The 20,642-nt window shown below is 37.4% G+C and overlaps 1 protein-coding gene across 1 annotated transcript; it reads left to right on the top strand.

Moving 5' to 3' along the window:
• The first annotated feature begins 406 nt into the window (after nt 1-406).
• Nucleotides 407-16,847, top strand: LOC140237184 (uncharacterized). Its single transcript, XM_072317125.1, has 11 exons — nt 407-540; nt 1,614-1,859; nt 3,294-3,411; nt 6,315-6,487; nt 8,349-8,512; nt 9,640-9,811; nt 10,561-10,676; nt 12,143-12,317; nt 13,109-13,219; nt 14,952-15,100; nt 16,487-16,847. The coding sequence occupies exons 1-11, from the start codon at nt 408-410 to the stop codon at nt 16,733-16,735; spliced, it is 1,806 nt and encodes a 601-aa protein (XP_072173226.1). The 5' UTR covers nt 407; the 3' UTR covers nt 16,736-16,847.
• Nucleotides 16,848-20,642: the final 3,795 nt, after the last annotated feature.

Genomic DNA, 20,642 nt, shown 5'->3' with positions numbered 1-20,642 from the left:
TTTATGTCGTTGCCCTGCAGTGACGTCACAAACTGTTGTATTCCTCCCATCCAGGGATGGCGGCACCTAAACTGTTATAAAGATTCATAACCGATTTTCCTCGCTGACGTGTTCTTCTAATAATGTTGCAGTCATTCAATTCACACACACACACACACACACACACACACACACATATATATATATATATATATATATATATATATATATACATATATATATATATATATACATTCGGTGATTTGTCCTTTTAAGTGTTTTCCAGCAGACTTCTTTATTGGACCAAGACCACTTGTTTATTGTTGTATGACGAGCATTGCCATGTCTTATGCACAACTAGTTAACATCCAAAAAACAGATTTCACTCGTCTTTCTCCCTGTCACTCCTTCTTATCTGACAGACAGAGATGGCCTGGTCTTTAACACAGCCCTTCATTTTGATGTCAACAAATCTTCCAGATGTGCAACATTGTGTGAAATTGACCTGCATGGGAAAGGAGACCTGGTCTCAAAAAGTGTGCACTCTATATCCACCCAAAGGTAAGTTTTGGCTCGAAAGCCTGAAGGCTCGTGCACAAATGCCTTTACGAATCGTTACGAACGCCGTAAAAACGATTTTGAAACCATTTCGTAAGATCTTCATAAGACGGTCGTACGAAAACAGCGTTCGTAAACTTTTCTTAAACCGTTCGTCGTTCGCAGCCTGGTTGGTGGTCTTGTCCAAGATTTCTTTCCACATATCGTACGAAACCCCCGTTTCGTAAGGCGGTCGTGCGAACGACGTAAGAACAATGAAAGAGCTCCGCAGGATTTTTGAAGATTTCGTGGGGTCGCGAGATGATTCTGGAAGCCTCAAATTCTTGAGATGATCGTAAGAACGCCGTAAATTGTTCACAGAAATCTCTTACAGCATTCGTGAGAAAGCCGTAAGAACGGATATTCGTACGGCGTTCATACGAATGACTCATAATCTTCATAAGACGTTCGTAAGAACGACCTTCTTAAGAAGATCTTACAAAATGCTCTAACAATCGTTCTTACGGCGTTAGTAGCAGTTCATATAGGCATTTGTGACCGAACATTTCAGATCACGCCGTCACTAGGAGTTATTGGGAAAGTAATTTGGATCAACCAATTATAAAATATTGTGTGATCTGCGGAGAGAGCGTTTTATCACAAAGCCTAGGTAGTTTTTGACGGGATTGGTTTTATGTAACTAAATTAATTACAGCAAGAGAGGTTAGACATAATCAAAGTTTGTAATTTGCCGTAAGAGCCTTATGATGCTGTGAGTTTTGGACATTGAGTCTTGTTGAATATTGTGCATTACGAATTCTAGTATTCTAGTTGTAGTGATGCATAATTCTAATAGGCATTAGCACAAAAAAAAAAATGACTTTGATGTTGAAATGTCTGATATGAAATAATGTCTGTACGAAATCAAGCGTATTCTGGGGGTATAGAACTGATATATGTATGTATGATATCCAACATAAAAAAAGCAAAGTATAGTAGCAAAATATTATTTTACTACATTTTTTGGTTCTCTTGATTGATTAAGAGTATGTGTATGATCTTTTGTCATACGTCAATATTGCATCCATATCTCACAGAACTGTATGTTGCCTGTGAGAGAAACCAAGAGTTGCAGCTGAAGTGTGTGAATGAGTCTTCGGATCTCTCAGCTGGATCCCGCGTGATCTGGAGACACAACGGCACAGAGGTTTATGACGGAGTCGATAACTCGGGAAACGTCTCAGTGTTGCGTATACCAAACACCACGTGGAAAGATGCCGGAAGCTACTCATGTGATTCAGAAACGAACGTGACAATTAGGTCGTACAGTGTGCGTATAGGCAGTAAGTACATGTGAAACAAACAAATATACGAAACAAACTTATCAGAGCAGGACTGCGAAAGGCATAGCTCTATGGGGCGCCAAGTGTCGCATAGTCCCTTTCGTTACGAAATTAGTCATTTCGTCCACGAAATCGAAATGTTCGTATCCTTACGAAATGACTGTGGATTTCGTAACAAAATGATGATTTAGCCCATGAAATAATCATTTCGTCGACGAAATGTTCATGTCTTAACGAAATAGCAACGTTGCGAAATGACAACAATGCTTTAGATATACTGTAAGGAAGAATATGACGATTGTTTGTTTGTTTGTTTTCTCTTGTTTATTCATGTCGAACCTCATAGTCTCTCTTGATGTGTTAGTCTTGTTTCCTGTAGGGGCGTATCGTCGAGTCATTTTGTTGTATTTCCCTGTAAATTGTCTTGTTGCTGTCCCATTATTTGTTCATGTTTGTTTGTTTGTTCTCTTTGTCTATCTTATTTGTTTTCTTCGTCTCTTTGTGGGATGTCAACATTTTTGTTGTCCAATTTGTCTTTTGTTCCAAACTTCTTCTTGTTGTTTTGATGCGGTTTGATCAATAGTTTCAATGGCGTTCTTTTTTCCAAGTGGGGCTGACACTTTACAATCATTGTGTGTGTGTGTGTGTGTGTGTGTGCGTGTGTGTGTATGTGTGAATGCGTGTGTGTGTCTGTTTTAGTGGGTCCATCCTTTTTTCGCACAATGTATACTCATATTTCATATTTAATTGCTTCAGTCTCATTACGTTGTGTCGTTACTGTAAGTTTTCAATTATTGTTGTTTACCCCTGTCCAATCGCACAATGTGTACACATACATGCATTTTTATTTCTTCAGTCCCATTATATTGTATCGTTTCTGTAAGTGTTCAATTATTGTTGTTAACCACTGTTCAATCCATATTGTTGTTTTTTTTTACATTTGATTTCTGCCACTAAAGGAATTAGTAAAGTGCATATTATGTTATTGTAGAAAAATGAAATTAAATTCATGAATTCAATGAATTAAGAGGAACAGAATTGAAATAGATGAAAATATTTGACATGCCGTTTTCATGAACATACATAATATACTGTAGATTCTCATGAAATTATCGAAGAGCTAATGACTACAGGAGAGGACAATGATCATCGCAGAAATTAGTGAAATCGATGTTAATTATTCTCTACGGACATCATGTTACCTCTAAAAGTACGATTTCAGTTTGTCAAAATTTTGCATTAATCCCACTATGACTGTTAAGGTTGATTATCAACGTGTGTCAACGTGTCTCATTTAAGCGTAGGCTAAACTGGGTGTTGCTAGTGTTCTCGCGGTGAATGTATGGTGATAGGGTGTATCATAGAAGAGAACTTAGGATACAGTGACAGATGATGCAACTATAAGACATACATAAATAATCCTCATCTTTGCAGTTCCACCTCGAGGATCTTCATTGGAATGCCACTGTAATGACTATACAGTTCTCATCTGTACATGGACCGTGCCTGAGACAAACCTACCGACAAATGCCAGATGTGGCTATTTCCAAAGGTACAACTGTCTTGTGCGATAGTTCTTGTAACAAATTCGTGTGCTTTGATAATGCAATGAATGAATTAGATTATTCGCTAATTGATATTAGTAACTATTAATATTATTCATCATTGACATAGACACTATACAAAAACCAAACTCCCACTAGCTCGACATTACATCACGGGGCTTATAGTGTTGAGCTCGTGAACCTTATGTTTTAGCTTTTGTCGAGCTCGTCGGCCTTATTTGCCTATTTCGAGATCGTGAACCTGTTCCATTTCTTTTCTAGCTTTTGAACTTGTAAAGCTGGTTAGTGTCTTGCTCATGGGTTATATGACTGGTGGAAATATGACTCTTGGATATTTTTCAATGCCATCTTTGTCTATCATTCATAGGCCTTATGACTACCGCGTGTCTAGCTCGTGGGTTGACCCCGGCTAATTCACTCAATGAGAACATAGCAGTTAATATGAATTTTACACTCTAAAAACATCCGGGTCAGTCTGACCCGGAAAAGTGTCTGTTGGGGCCGCACTCCGTTCCGGGTCAGAAATGACAACGAATGGGGTCAGATATGACCCCATTCAGAGTCATGAATTGGGTCAGGGTGACCCCATTCCGGGTCTTCATGATCAAATCCCAAGTCATTTTTGACCTGGAACGGAGCGTGACCCCAACGGACCCTTTTCCGGGTCAGTTCTGACCCGGGTGTTTTTAGGGGTGTAAAAGCATTGCTGTAATGTTAGAAATGGCATGAATTCAACTGAATTTCAGCAGCCTTGACAATATTCTGGGACATTATATCTAACCCTTTCAGTGCAAATGAGTCAACTTTGCACAAATTTCACACACATACAAGAAACTGTTCGCGTACCTTTTGAGATATTCTTGCGAACGTTTAGCGCACGTTTGGGGGATGTATGACTTATACGTTTTCTACAAATGAAAATCGTAACATACATCTAAACATCAAACAATTATTAACAACTAATACAAACAAAAGAAATTAAAGACAAGCAAGGAGAAATAAATGTTTGATATACAAAAAAAAAAATCGTAGAATACACTTCTTTTTTTTTTTTTTTTTTCATTTGAACTATAGAGATTATGTGTTGGAGGAACTGCAAAAAAAAAGATCAAAGGCTTTACTAGTGGAGATATGTCCCAGGAAAAAAATGTAGGCAAGCACACGATAGAGAAATGAGAGAAAAAGAAAGGAGAAATAGAGGAAAGAAAAAATTTCAACTCAAGACAGCTTCCACCTCTCCTTGGGTACATTTTCTCCCATGATTATTGAAAATTTTTCGTTGTTCGCATTTCCGTCGCGTATTCTTCGTGTACGTAACATGCTGTACTTCAGCAATGATACACACGACATTCGCACATACGTCGTGGAAACTTCGCACAAATTGCGCAAGAATAGTTTTCGGCTTCATTGTCGGAAAACATTCGGAGAAAAACTTTTCCGAATGTTGGATTTTGTCATTCGCGTCCTTCGCAAATCGTTCGCGTGCTCTGTGAAATCCCACCCTTAATCCGAACATGAAAAAGGGTTCGTTAATCCGAACATTTGTGGCGTTATTCCGAGGGTTCGTTATTCCGTGGATTTGTTCATCTGAAAATGAAATTCGGAACCTTCGGAATAACGAATCTTCGGAGTGAAGAGCCTTCGGAATAACGAACTTTCGGAATAACGAGCTGCAACCGTTTTTTTTTTTTTTTTTTTTTGTTGCTCCAAATACCTGGAATGTATGTATGATTATCAAACTGTGAAGAAAATCAAATATTGTGCACAATGAAAAGCATCATCATCGCCACTCTTTATGCATCATTGCCAAGGTTTTCGTGCAGATTGTGTATAACAAGTCACTGTAACCAGGTAACTGAATGCTGAAGATGTAGACCTTCCTCACAATGTTTAATATCTAGTGGCGACTATAGCCTTTTGTGAAAAAATCACAGCAATTAACTTTATCCCGGTGAGGTGATTTAGTCACCACATTGCACTGCATAGTTTTGTATGCTGACATATTTTTGTATTATAAAAAAAAAATATCAATTCATTTTTACGCAGAAATAGGCCCCAATGTAATAAAAATTGTACAAGATCAGTCTCATGAAACATAGTGTTCACCAATGATAACTTACCTGCTGCTTGCATTTGTTCTTTATTGATCTGTGTAAATCAATCAAATCGTAGCAAGACGTTACGCGAAGACGTCCGAACATGGAGCACTATCGTTTACCACGCAAACCACTCCATCAGTTAAAATGAATAAATAAATGAATAAATAAACGAACAAGAATGAAATCATAAATCAATTGATCAATCAATCAATCATTTAATCAATAAGTACATACATACCTAAATGCATACATACAAAAAATAAAAATGGCACAACAAACAAAAACAGGACGTACAAAAATCGCGAATCATCTGTTCGTATGTCTAGTGTATGTCTAGTGTATGTGTGTCCATCCATTAATGTACAATGTTGTAAGTCCATGGTGTGCCTCGGCCATAGAAGCAGTATTTAAAAATGATATCATATCTTATCATATCTTTACATTGAATGGTAAGAGTGTAGCTGTGGTGGTCGAGAACTGAATCACACCAACTGTCGGGAACATAATAGCCATGAACACCTTTCTAACCAAGGCAAAGTACGCTAGAACAATAAACATCTCCACATGAAGGGTAAACACCAAGCATAGAATGAGCATTTGTACAGGTGTCACCCATCAAATATCAATCTGACATGACATGACAACATCTAGCACTGAGGTATGCTCTTATATCTGTGAAGGACGTGACTGGTTACAACAATTTTAAACGAATGAAAAGTTATCTTATTGTTTTGTCTTCATGTACGTTCTAAACTTACTCAGGTATATTACTTTTTCTCTTTCTCCATCAGCAACTATCGTGAACTTCAGTCATGCGAGTCAAGCAGTGGGGAGTATCGTTTCAACTTGACGGAGCACCGCATGGGAGGTACAGTGTATTATATTAAAATCCTGACAAGGAATGCTGTAGGGCATATGTCCGATCCAACATCTGGAAATCTCACCTTTTGGATTTCAAGGGATTGTGAGTTGAATTTTAATTCTGTTTTATATTGCCATCTACTTTTTAATATAAATACACATTTGTAACACATATATAGTATACGTATCAAAACATTGCATACATTTTTTTTTTCATTTCAAAACATACATTTGTTGTTTCAATTGGAGTTTTTCCTCTGTTTTTATTGTTATCTTTATAATGGTTTTAGTTGTCGTTTAGCAGCTGCTTAGTTCCGTCGTTGTTTGATACTTTTGAAACTCTGGAATGTTCCTTAGAACAATGGGAGATTTGAACCTATTTGTTTGTGTCAATCATGTAAGTAGCCCCTCAAAGTTTTGAATCGACCGAATGTATTTGAAATACCTGAAAATCACCAACATTTATACATCACCTCACATCTTTTTTTTTTTTTTTTTCGCATTTAATCATTCTGCTCCTCATCACTATGTCGTGAAAAGAAGATCAAGTAGGCCTAATTCAGTCTTCCCAGCAATGTGACATATTAATGGTTGGTGAAGACGAAAGTTTGGAGCTAAATAGATTTCTTGAAATTCTCCAAGAAGTCGAGACGACCTGTGCTATTATTTTTATCTAGTTTAGTTTATTTTTTCTGTTCATTCATCCAACAGTGTTGAGCTTGCAGTCTTTCATTCCAATAAAAACCCATGAGTTGAAAATTCCAGTGGTTGGTCAATATGAAAAGTGAAGAGAAATATGTTAAAAATATTATTGATTATAATACAGCAGGAAAGACAAAGATATTTCATATGCTTTTACCTTTTAAAGGCATAATGGGATGCAGACGAGACAAAAACCCGGCATTAGTGCTTTAAAATAGTTCAAATGTGAGTGAGGGATAGAAACAGCCACTGCCAAATTTTTGATATCGCTGTTAAGTGTTGTTAAATATACAAAATGTGAACAAGAGTTATCAATAAAAATTATTTTAGACTAAACCGTCTACATTTACGGTCTATTGAGGAAAAAGCAGATATCTCCTTATATTTTAGGCTCTATCGCGAAAATTTTATATGATAGGATGTTTTCGTGTTACAACAGACCTACACATATGCATTAAATGCCATATCTTGACTTTTTTCTTTAAATCACTGTTCCCAAAAGCAAACAGGACCTTTAGGGAATGACATTCTTGAAAGGGCATACATTATATAAGAGATAATACTCTAAATCATACACGAATAGAAAATGATACGAGGTTCTTTTGGTTGAATTGAGTTGTTCGTAGGTAAGATTTGCTCATATCTTTGTGCATCTTTCTGACAGTCAAGTTGATTTTTCATTGTTGGAAAGGAAGTAGTTGTGCTGGGAACAATTATCTTTCTGTTTAGAATTTGTGAGGTTGAAGAAAAATTAAAATCAATATGAAACATCTTTAAGAAAGCCATCAGAATGCATAAGTTCCCTAGACTCGATAAATCAGGAATGAAATTGAACAACAACCACAAAAAAGGTAGGCCTCTGTTGATACAAAACGTATACAATCAATACGTCTTATCTCAAGTGTCTTTATTTTAAGTAAATGACCTTCTACATTTTTTTTTTCTCAAATCACAATTTTTTTTTACTGATCTGTAGACCAGACTTCTAACAGAGAATATTGTATGACACATGACAATGCGTTCTATCAATAATTAATGCAATATGGAAATTATCATCAACAATCATGTTCCACTGTAATTATGATAAACTATGAATATTTTTGTTAGGACAAACCTTTATTTATTTATTTACATAATGAATGTGATTAATGGTTTATGAATACAATTTATTGTGAAATATCAGTGCTATTATTATTTGTATTATTATTATTATTATCATTATTCAATACGTGAATGTCTTTCATATTTCTTTGCATTCAAAGCGGAACCATATCCTCCGAAACAGTTCGAACTTGATGTCACAAGAATATCTCCTACAGAGCAACAGCTTCAAATTTCCTGGAATTATTCCCTCCCAGAAACAAATGTTGCCCACTCCACATGGCTGCAATGGCTGGTGGACATGTATGTGAATACGTCGAAGGAGGTTTGTACTAATGATGCTTATATACAAACGTGAAGAGCAAATCATTTTTTTCTTTGGTCTATACAGCCCCATGCATTTTTTTTTTTTCTCGAAAGTCAAGATATCAAATTTCCCTAATGAAATAATACGTTTCAGAATGTTTGTAAACAAAAATGTGCTTAAGAGAGAAAGAGTTAGATACACGCGATTATTACACGGACAGTGCAAAGTGGGTAGTGGTATAATGTCGACCTAGCGCTCATGATCGTGAGTAGATTTTATACGATAGAAAATTAATAATAAAAAAGAGCAACTTTTACAATTATTAAAGGACTGCTAGTTCTTTTCATTCCCTTGGAATAGCTGATTGTATTTTGGTTATCAGCATTTTTTGAAAACACACAGCAGGGAAGATCAACTGATTGTACCAATGTTGATAATAAAATGTCGCTGTTCACGTTGACATGGCAGGTATCAAAGGAAGGAAACCATAGAAATGTAGCAGAACTCTTGGGAAGTTTAACTTTGATTGTATTATCTTATGTTAAATTTACACAAATAGGTGTCATTTGTGTGTGTGTGTGTGTGTGTGTCAGGTGACGTCACTTCACGTGTCTGGAGTCTTGATATGCAACAAAGAACGATGCGCCTATCCAATGAATTAGAAATTTCGATGTGTTCATAACATGTAGCGAAGAGAGCATCCTTCTTTGAAGACCTGTAAAAAGTTGGGGAGATAATCATGGTTTCAGCGTATCCCCGTTACTGGTGAAATTACATCATTTTGTAGACTAGCTTTTTTAAATCGTTATCCTCACTGCAGTCAGTTAAGTGCAGGAGATACTGGCAGACGAAAAAAAAAACAAAAAAAAAACAACAACCTTCTAGTTCAAGTATATGGGCACACAATTCCATAGAATCGTGGGGCACGACCCAATCACTCCATACGTTACCAACATCATAATTCTAGAGCTCCTTTAAGCCGCCTTCAGAATGTATCGATATCTTTTCAAAATTGTCTACTTGACGTTGAGGGCCTTCTGTTTTGTTACAGATACAGCAGTATACTACCCCACAGTTCTTTGCAAAACACAAGTGCACATAGTTTTCATGACCACCATTGTTAAAACACATTTCATTCTGTACAGGAAAGTTTCCTTGGGGATATCACCTCTAAGACAACAATACAATCAACAATACAATACAATCTCGATGTTGGCAACGTTTGGTACTGTGTTAGGATCATGACTAAGCCGACGGTGATGAGTAGCAGGTTAGGAACATGGTCGGACGAGCAGTGCATTGCTGCTCCTCCAAACAGTAAGTCAATGTATCTCCATCCATTTTAGTTTTCCTTTCGAATATTTGCACGGTTTGCTCATTTTACAAGGTGATAAATTATCCATGTGCACGCAATACGTTAAGAAAAAGCAGAAAAGGCAACAAAAGTCGGATAGTCAAGACGACATGCTTGATGAAACATCCATGGAGTGTGTGTAGTAAGTAGTGAGGGAGAGAGAGAGAGGGAGAGAAAGTAAATGGTAATACAATACATTTTTTTTTTTGGCTCAAAATGCACCTTACCTTTACTGGTCACTGGGATAATTTTCCATGCTTTCGTTAGCACTAGTAGAATAGCGTGATTCTTTGAAATTCTGTGTCATCGCAAATTATCAGTGATTATTGTAGAGATCTTTATTTGACACAAGCACATAAGGCATACTGAAATCAACTAAAACTGTACATTATTCACTGACGAAATGATTGTCCAGACGAGTTTGACATTTATGTGCATTCAGTGAATGAATCGATGTACCTGTTTTATGGAAATTCCCGCTGCACAAACGGACTGACAAAGAAAAAACCCCATACAAACCACAGCTTTTTTGTTTGTTTGTTTGTTTGTTTGTTTGTTGTTGTTGTTGTTGTTTGTTTGTTTTTGGGTTTTTTTTTTTTTTTTGGGGGGGGGGGAGGTTACGCCTATATTTCGTTTCAAATTTGTGAAGTTACCGACCATGTGAAAATTGTTTTGCTTTGTTTTGTTGTTGTTTTTTTATTATTTTTTGAAGGGCCAGATGTTAAAGTGGTGATACATTCATGCGAATCTTCAACGACAGAAGACTGCTGCTGCGAGTACCATCCCGTAGACAATAGTTTCAGAAGATCTGTAACTATTTCCTGGAAGGTAAGAAAATGGTCGTAAAATACGAAGTGATGCGAGAGACAAAATTCGCGGTGATGCGAGGTAATGCGAGGTGCTCTCAGTAGAAACACGCTCTAAAACGCTTTGTGTTATATCACAGGAGGGGGAGGGCGCATAATATATATATCTCATTAATGCCTCAACTCAAAGTTCTTGGACGTGCAAAAAATGTAACAAGAATGCACGTAGACTGCTAAAACATGCGAATAATTTTCACTAAATTCAGTTTAGTTTTATTAAACTATCAAAACCTAAAAATAATGTTTCATAATCGTCCCAAGATTATGTCAACATATTCAGACGTATTCGCTTCTGCTTTTAATAGAGCGATCGTATCTGCAGTTAGGTCTGCTAACTGCATCCTGCTCCGCCAATCATCCACCTTCATAAATTTATTACATGTTTTGATTGAAACATTTCCAAATATTGCGCCAAAAGTGTGCATCACATCGTTTGATTACAATACTAACATCCAAATTCTCCGTCATGTGAAAGGGAATAACACTTCCCCTCTTCCCCTCCACTTCCATTGACTTTGATACACTTATTTCCCGAATATTCATATTTCTTATTGAAGATCCCCACAAAAAATGGGCACAAAAGTGATCGTTCAATATAAATATATCTTGCACATATCCTGTAAATATGCCTTGAATTCCCATGGATGATGGATCCTGCAATAAGTAGTTATAGAAATGAACTCATTGATCTCGAGATAAGGGCATTATCCACAATGATGACCGAAAGGATTACTCATATTGGATTCTTTGAAAAAAAAATGTAAAAGACGTACATTGTATTTATAAGCAACTTAACGTGGATTCTTTGAAAAAAAAAATGTATAAGGCGTACATTGTATTTATACGCAACGTAACATGGATTCTTTGAAAAAATGTAAAAGACGTACGTTGTATTTATAAGCAACGTATACCTACTTCTGGCGATTAAACAAAGTTCTACAGAGCAAGCTAGGATGGCCATCGAAGATTTCGAAGTTGTCGTAGCAATTGCAGTTTGTGAACGTCAAGTATAGGACCAGGTGGATTATTCGGATCTGTTGGTGTCATGGTTGTTTCTGATCCTGTTTAACAAAATAAACCTGTAGATACCACTGTTTCTTTGAAGAAAATCATTCGCGATTTTAAAACGAAAGGGAAATCATGATATCTGAAACAGACAAAAAAAAAATAGTCTACGCTCTTTAGCATATTAACCGATATTCACCTTTCGTCAGACCATAATAGGTACATGGTCAGACATTGAGTGGATACAAAGCATTTCGACGTGATTTATTTTCATGAGGAATATCAGCTCCTTGTATTTACGGATGAATAGTTATTGCTGCAACAAGGAATAAAAATTGTTCGTTCTTCATGAGCAGCTTAAAATACATGTGTACAATATTGTTATCACATTTTAATGCTGTGTTCCAATATTCATCTTGACAGGTTCAACCATGGGAGGAAGATGGTCCTGAGCCATTTCAGGGCGTGAAAGGATTCAATCTGTCAATTAACCGACTCAACGGCAACGGTCTGCAATACGATCGAACAATACTTCACAACCTAACAGAATCGAATCCAAAATATCTGTTTAATACGACGTTCAGGCGAAAAATATCAGGTAAACTTACAAACAGAATGGCAAAATACTTCGACGAGTTGGTAACATCAATCATGTATGCACCTCAACGAATGCTCTCACGAAATACCAGCTATTATTAGCCATCGGCATTCATTAAAAACAATGATCATATGCAGCAAATCATCATATCATTTCTACAAGATATTCAAATGCTTTTATCCGATATGTTATAACTGTGTTCACGTTAATGGGAATGGCTAGTAACTGATCAGTGGTAATCAGTGGGAATGCTGGGGGATGATTGTTCCAATTCTTGTGGGATTCATTTAAGAGCACATTATATATCTATTGTTGTGTGAAAATTATTTGATTCAGAGCGGTCTCATATTCAAGTAATGTGCAGTTTGATGCCCCGTCACTGTACAGGCGTGCTAACCTGGAAACATTACACTGCACATTACTTGAATATGAGACCATTCTGAATCAAATAATTTTCACACAACAATAGATATATAATGTGCTCTTGAATAAATCCCACAAGGATTGGAACAATCATCCCCAGCATTACCACTGATTCCCACTGATCAGTTACTAGCCATCCCCTTTATGATTGAAGATGAGCTCTAATTTGCATGGAACTATGAATTACTTTATTCGTATACAAAATATTTTTTTTTTTTTTTGGAAAAAATCTAATATCATAGCTTCCAATATGATAAAAAACCATAATGAATTTCAGAGGCTTTAATTGAAGTGGAAATGCAAAATGACTTTGCTACCGATGCACAGCCAAGTAATAATGTTACAAGTGAAAATTTCGCTCTTTTCAGACTTGCTGGCCGAAGAGTCATACCTGTTATATTTATCAGCGTTCAACTCCGCTGGATCTACCGACCCAGAACAAGTTCAAATCGTGCCTATGGCCCCAACAGGTGTGACGGGTATGTAGCCTCACTGCCTAAGGACCATTTATATCCATGTCGTTACATTGTGAATAAAATCCTTCTACACAGTTTAGGCCTCAGTGATGACAATCAAAAACTCTTCGGTCACCGCGCAGAGCAGATAGCGAAGATTAACGCTCAATTCTCAGGTTCAGCTAATGACCGCGTGTAGCGTTGGTATTCATCAGTGGTCCGAATGATTCAGTCTCCCAGAAAGAAATTCCAGTTTAATACAACTGGACCAGTTCAACTGGTTCAAATCAACCATGTCAAGTTGCAACTCTGGGAATTGTAATGGACTAACTGATCCAGTTGACTAATGGACCATTAGGCCAGTTGAATTCAAACTCCACCAGCTACGAAACCAGAGACTCCAACTCTCCCGGTTTCGACGGGAGATCTCCCCCCGAAAGCCCATTTTTGCGCAATCTCCCGTTCTCCCGTTTGAGATTTGATTTCTCCCGCCCTGGCTCTGTGTCTCCCGGTGGAAAGGATTTCTTACTTATTTCTATCGTATGTTGAAAAAATAAGCCTTAGATAGCACCAGAGAACATCTAGAATCTTAGGAACTTCGCGCTTCGCACACATCAACTTGGAGTCTCCCGTTTGCTAGGGGTTTCGGGCGGGAGAATCTCCAGATCAGAAGGTGCTTGGGGTTGGAGTCTCTGCGAAACCAGTAACCTTCCAACCGTACCAGTATACAAAACCAGTTACATTTCAATTGGTCTCCAGTAAACTGGAATCAACTGGAATCAAATGCGACCCAGTTGACAAAATTAATATTATTTTGAGTTATGTTGATGTTTGAGCGTTTCCCAGAACACATGTGAAGAACGAAGCACGTACGTGAAGACATTACTATTTGAAACTCATTGTCTAAACATTTTTTTTTTCGCAGTTGCAATCAAGCAATGTACAAAGGTTTATGTTAGGGCATGACTCGATAATAATTTTCATTATGAACTGTTTTGGAATAAAGAAGTAATATCACAGAACAGTAACACCTTTATGCTAGAGTCATGCACACACGGCCGGGTCACAAAACGGATTTGATCCGGGTGAAAATGAGCCGGAATAGTCCCGGAATGAAGGGGAATGTATGCTATATATAGTAACACACGGCCGGATTTCAAACCGGGTCCACAAGGAATTATAACCGTATCGACCCGGTTCGATCCGTAGAGACCCGTATTGACCCATATCGAACCGTATAAAAATCCGCTCTTTAAATCCTTAACTGACTCCTTTTCGACCCCTATCAACCCATGTCAACCCGCTTCGACCCGGATGTAAACCTTGTCGTCATCCGTTGCATTGAAGGCAATGCGGCATACTGCAAGGGTCCATACGGTTTTACGTTGCGGGTTGCAGCGGGTCGATGCGAGTCAATGCGGTTCCAACCGGGTCAATGCGGATATCAATACGGAATTGAAATTCGTGAGAAAATTTTGAACATGATCAAAAAATTTTCATCGCCGTATCGTAACGCCTGGAATCCATCAGGAATTGACACGGGTTACAATGCGGGTCAAAGCGCGTCTCTACGGCTCGAACCGGGTCGATACGATTTTAATTCCTTATGGACCCGGTACGAAATCCGCTCGTGTGTGACTCTAGCATAAAATGATTATCAAAATAACCGTATGAAGCCAAATAAAGGTATACAGTATTTGAAAGTACAGTGTATGCCCAACTGTTTCTTTCATGTACCACTCTCTGTGTATTCCAGATGCAGAAACTGATACACCAGTCGTGACCATCGCTTGTGCTGTTGTCATCCCATTAGGCCTGCTCTTCATTGTAGCCCTTACCGCATGTACCATCAAACAGTGTCTCGAACACAATTCTCAGCACATTCCCGATCCTTGTGTTCCACAGGTAAGTTTAGGATGAAGCGGGAATATAAACCACCAGACTATAAACATGAAAAAAAAAACATATCATCATTGGTCGGAGGTGATATCAACATCTTACTTTGGTTGATGAGGCATCGGCGAAATAAAAATTACAAAGCATTCACACGCAACCGTAAATTCGCTTCCTAGTGTTTTGTACTGCTTTGTGAAAAAAAACCCCAACCGATTAAATGTATTTAAATTACATAGAGGAGCTTTCATTCTGTTTCATAAAGATTCCTTTGCATCAAAGGCTTTTTTCGCGGCATGCAGAAAACAAATTATTCAGTGATTAGTAAATCAATTGTGACGTACACCGAGAGAAATGTTATGTTCTCATTAGCTGTTAAAATATTTTTGTTTTTTATTTGTTTTCTTCCACATAATTTAATACATGCATCAGAATTCGTTTCAGTAATACCTTAGAAAACATCAATAATTTCATATAGATTACAATCTGCATGATTTAAAAAAGAAAAGATAAATGTGTACATTGATTCCATCGCCAAAATACATTGTGTTACCAAATTTGCAAATAATTACCTAAGAAATTATGCAGAAAAAGGACTGCCTCTGTAAGCGGATACTTGAACACGTTACAGCCCAGGAAACCTATATACGTACATTTGTATACACATTTATTTTAGCAGAATGGAGAAAAAAATCTGAACAAATTCATAATGCATTCAGTTTTCGTATTCTAACGCATAGATGCTAAAAATGGTAAATTATGATTATGATGAAAGGGTGATAAAAAGATATGAAGATGAAGGTGATGGTGATGAAATGAATTCATAGCATTAAATTTGAAATTGAACTTTGAAATTAGTAAATGGTCCTTTCCCTTTTGATTTTGAAGAGTGGTGACCCATCCACATGCTCATGTCGTGTTTAAAAAGGAAACCCTTATACACAAGGAGTCGAATCTATAAACACACTTCATTGTCTTCGCGTCTGCAGCTCATGATGTGACATTATAAGCAATTAACCGAATAAAGTCACTGTACATGTATCTTACAATAACTATAGGCTCCGACTGAGGATAGAGAATTGACACCATTCACTTTTTCTTTTGTATATATTTTTGAGCTCTCTGGGGTCCTCCTTTAAACAACTACAAAAAGGGCCCAGTCTAATCAGATTCACACTAAAGTTAATGCTCCGTAGTTACAGTACAATAGAGTGGTAAATCTTTTTTTTTTTTCAGTGTAAACGGAGAAAGAGAGCTAGCCGTTTGTAACCATTTTTTAATTTCTAAGAGACGGTTGCTCCCTCTATAAAGAGAATCCCTGTTTCAACTCCAGCACTTATACCGTCAAAAAGTCATCATTATTTTACAATGGTATTTATTTGCTGTTGTCCCTACCAGAAATGTCGGCTCGTTCCGAAGGCAAGAAGAGAACCTGAGGTGTTTGATACTCTCCGATGCGATGCAGCACGATCTGCCCTCGATTCTGGTGAGACAGAGGGCTCGAGTCCTACCAACAGCAACAACCAAATTAGTGTGGAATATCTTGAAGTGGTGTATGACGAACAAGATACTGTTGGATACCAGTATAATGACTTGATTGAGAACCCTTCACATTATGTTAGGAAAGTCATATATTGCAATGACTAAAATATCTCAATCAATCATAGTTTATTTACAATCAACGAAAATCAAAACATAGTACAAAGTATACATGTCATGAAATAATATTGTTCAAACATTTGCAAAAGATTCATGTAGTATCCGAGATAAATTATATAACATATATTTATATATACATACAATAATTAGGAGGAACAATGCATATCCTTCGTGGGCGTGCGGAAAATAGATTTGATTATGGAAAATAGTGATCCACTAAAAAGCAAAGCTTGTGGGACGTGGATCTCTAGATAAATAATGAGTAAATAATATATCATTCGATGGTTTTTTTTTTAATGGCTATTGTATTTAATATAGATTATTTAAGTCATTTCAGTGTAAAGATATACATGTAGTTATATTGAGATACGCAGGTCGGGAAAAATATCTCAGTGAATTCATTATATCCGGATTTCCCACACTGCTTCGCTATTGCCAAGGCTATTGGATATAAGTGGCGATGACCCTTCAAAAAGTTGTGGAGGAAGTGACATTGGAGTTAGAGGTTACCTTCTTCTCGTATCGCACCCACCTGGAGCGGGTGGAGCACGAGTAGTTGGTCCCCCGCCCGTTTTCGTGCATGCAGTATTTGAGGCCGACCACTTCACCAAGTTTACACCCTGCTGTTTGCAGAGAGTCAAAAGGTCGTAGACGTGAGTGGATTTCGACTCTTTCACACACGGAAGCCTGCTTCATTTCTAATATGCATATTATGACAGAGATGACAGAGTCCTCGGAACTAAAGAAAGTGCTTCCACTCAAACTGTGTTCTGATTTGTTCACGTTGTAATTGTCATTTCTTAGTGGGTCATGGATGATATCATGCTGTTCTTGTTGTCTATTGATGATAAGCGTCCATGAGATTTATGCACATCCGAATGAGTTAGATTGATTCGACATTTAATAAACAGCAAGGGTATACACAGCTAGTAGCAAGTCATCATAATCAATTAACGATCACCACGGCCATCTGAACTGTGTTGCTCATTTTATGTATTTTTTTTTTAATGAATAAGATCAGAGAATTGAGCTTGCAAACACCGGAGAAAGATAGCGAGAGTACTCCGTGGTTTATCTATGAACTCCACCTACATTACATCGTGACACACAAACACACACCCACAACAGAACTCCTTTGGCTTCGATGGGGACCAACTTTTCAAAGTGAGCCAAAATAAACAGGTCGAAGAAAAATACTAGAGCACTTTGAAATTGAAGCGCTCCAGAAGTAATGGGGCGCAGGTTTGTGTTGACATAACGAATTCGTGGAACTCACGAATTTTCATAAACACTGTTTTCTCTTTTCTTTTAGCACTGTATTTTTTTTTAAAGGAATGAAGAATATTAAAACCAAGTAATCATACATTGTATGGATATATAGAGTCATTTTTTCATGAATGATGTGTTATTTTGGAAACTTGTATTTCGCTTTTCTGGTGTATTTACAAATACTTTTTTGAGGAGTCTGTGTCTGACACAAGATTTAACGATATTGTTGACGTTCTTCTTTGTATCTTTAAACTCTCCCTCATAAATTGCTTGCAGGTGTATCCCAAGGTGTACATAAGAGATATATATATATATATATATATATATATATATATATATATGTATATATATATATATAGAGAGAGAGAGAGAGAGAGAGAAAAGGATAAATAGATGTGAGAAATGAAATGGATGAAAATTTAGAAAGATAACCGACGGCAAAGCATTTTTTTTTATTTCATAATGGAAGATTAAGATTCCATAATTATTTACTGAATAACCAGGTCGAAAAACTTAATGAGCTGGATATAATAGGCACTGATAGACACAGATAGACACAAGGATGTGAATAACTTCAGATATGGCACAGGACAACAGGAGATATCTTCTGAAGTATGTGACCGCGCATAAAAACCCCCACAAACAAACAAAGAAAAAAACAAAACAAAAACAAAGCACACCCGACATTACATAAGGCTTCAAAATAGGTGAAATGGGTCTACCCTGTCACTTCATAATTGTGTATACTTTCTGAGAGGGCAATTCTTTTTTTTTTTTGTTGTTGTTCCAGTTACCATATCGATTGCACACAGCTCAGCTTGGTGAGATTACTGCACTTGAATAGATCATAAACTCAAAAAAAAAAAAAAGGTCTTCAACTGCAACTTCAGCTGCAACTTCCGGTTTCATCACCCCCTTCCCACCCCCACCCTCATTTCGCCGGCACTGACATGTAAGAAGAAATAAAAACTGGAGCAGTAAAACGTATCGACGCTAAAAACACCCAACGCCAAAATGAAAGTAAAGAAATCCAAGATGGTGGAGGCGGTATGGCGGGAAATTTCAATGATAACTATAGATGACCATAACATACGCTGACAGATCATTAGTAGAATAAAAACTAAATTCAGGTGATGATAGAGAAGATATCAACCAAGTTTCGCTGTCCCCGGTAGTTAAGAAAAAAAAAAGAAAAAGAAAAGAAGAGGAGGAAAATACACCATAACAAAAACCAAAACAAACTGTTCAAAATATTTTGAGGTTCAAATTCTTCGATAAGCAATTTCACATATTCAAGGTGTTGATGGCCGTGGGAGAATACGCTGGGAGTTACTGCCGCAAACATGAGAGGACAGAACTAAATGCTCCGCCGAGGCCGCTGACTCATGTGTTTTGGGACTCCCGGTCCATCAGTTGGTTGCACTTATTAACTTGGGGAATTAAATATTTATACTTTCTCAATCAGTATACTTCCAAGCGTAGATTGATGTAATATACAATGTAATAGATAATGATTTGAGGTTTAAACAAGATGCAAACACGATTCCAAAGATATACGAGATTAACAAAACACGCGAACAAGCAAGCCACGTCCGCACAGTGGTCATAACTACTTAATGAAAATATAACAAGCTGTCCTGTCTCCTAACTACTCTACCGTCCTTGTTGTTACAAAATTACAAGAACTAGAAAAGCGCTCTGAGAGCGTTGACCTCCTCCAAGTAACTACTTTCCACCGATAATCTTGCTCTTCCACAGAGATCGGCGATTTCCACTCACTGAAAAATCGCCCGGTTTCCCAATATAAGAAGCCTTTGTTACGTCATAAACCCTCAGCTGCGCGGCGCGCCTCGCCCTAGCAGAAACTTTAGCACGGATGCTTAAATTAGTGCGCGCATGAAAACTTGTAATGCGCGGCTTGAACACCCAAGTTCATAGACCCCACCTGCCAAAATATCGAAAATCCTTCTTCTTCTTCTTCTTCTTCTTCTTCCGATTAAATCCGCCTCCTTCAATAGACTGAAGATTCTTGCAGACTGGTGCTATTTACATTATAATACAATTTATTTACAGATATTTACAAGCACATAGAAAATTTGACGAAAAAAAAAACAAAAAACAAAAACTAGCCACTGTGATCAACCGTTAGACGGTTTCGAAATGATCCCACAGATGGCGCTGAAACAATTTCTGACGACAGGGAATTCCAGTTCCTTACAGTTCTTGGGAAGAACGAATGGCGATGCGATTCAGTTCTCGAATATGGTACCTGATAGGAGTGTGGTTGCGAGGCTCTCGTTTCATAAAATCCACAAAAAATTCCGGACACTACCAAAATTTAATCCTCTTTTCCTTGATTCATTCTCAACCTTTCCTGCAAGTTTCAAGTTTCATCCCAATCCGTTCACAACCTATTGAGTTATTTTGCACACAGACAAACAAACAAACCAACGGCAAATGAAAACATAACCTCCTGTCTTAGCGGAGGTAAAAAAATACTTGTACATGTATACAAATTGAAATGGGAACGCGTGCGTTGTCCGTTATGACGTCAGACCGCATAGCGCCTCTGATCCTTGCGCGTGGCGCACATGATGTTGGGCACTGTGACGTCAGTCTACTTCGT

Source organism: Diadema setosum, chromosome 13, assembly GCF_964275005.1.
Source record: "Diadema setosum chromosome 13, eeDiaSeto1, whole genome shotgun sequence".
Classification (NCBI taxonomy): Eukaryota; Metazoa; Echinodermata; class Echinoidea; order Diadematoida; family Diadematidae; genus Diadema; species Diadema setosum.
This window is presented reverse-complemented; position numbering and strand designations above follow the sequence as displayed.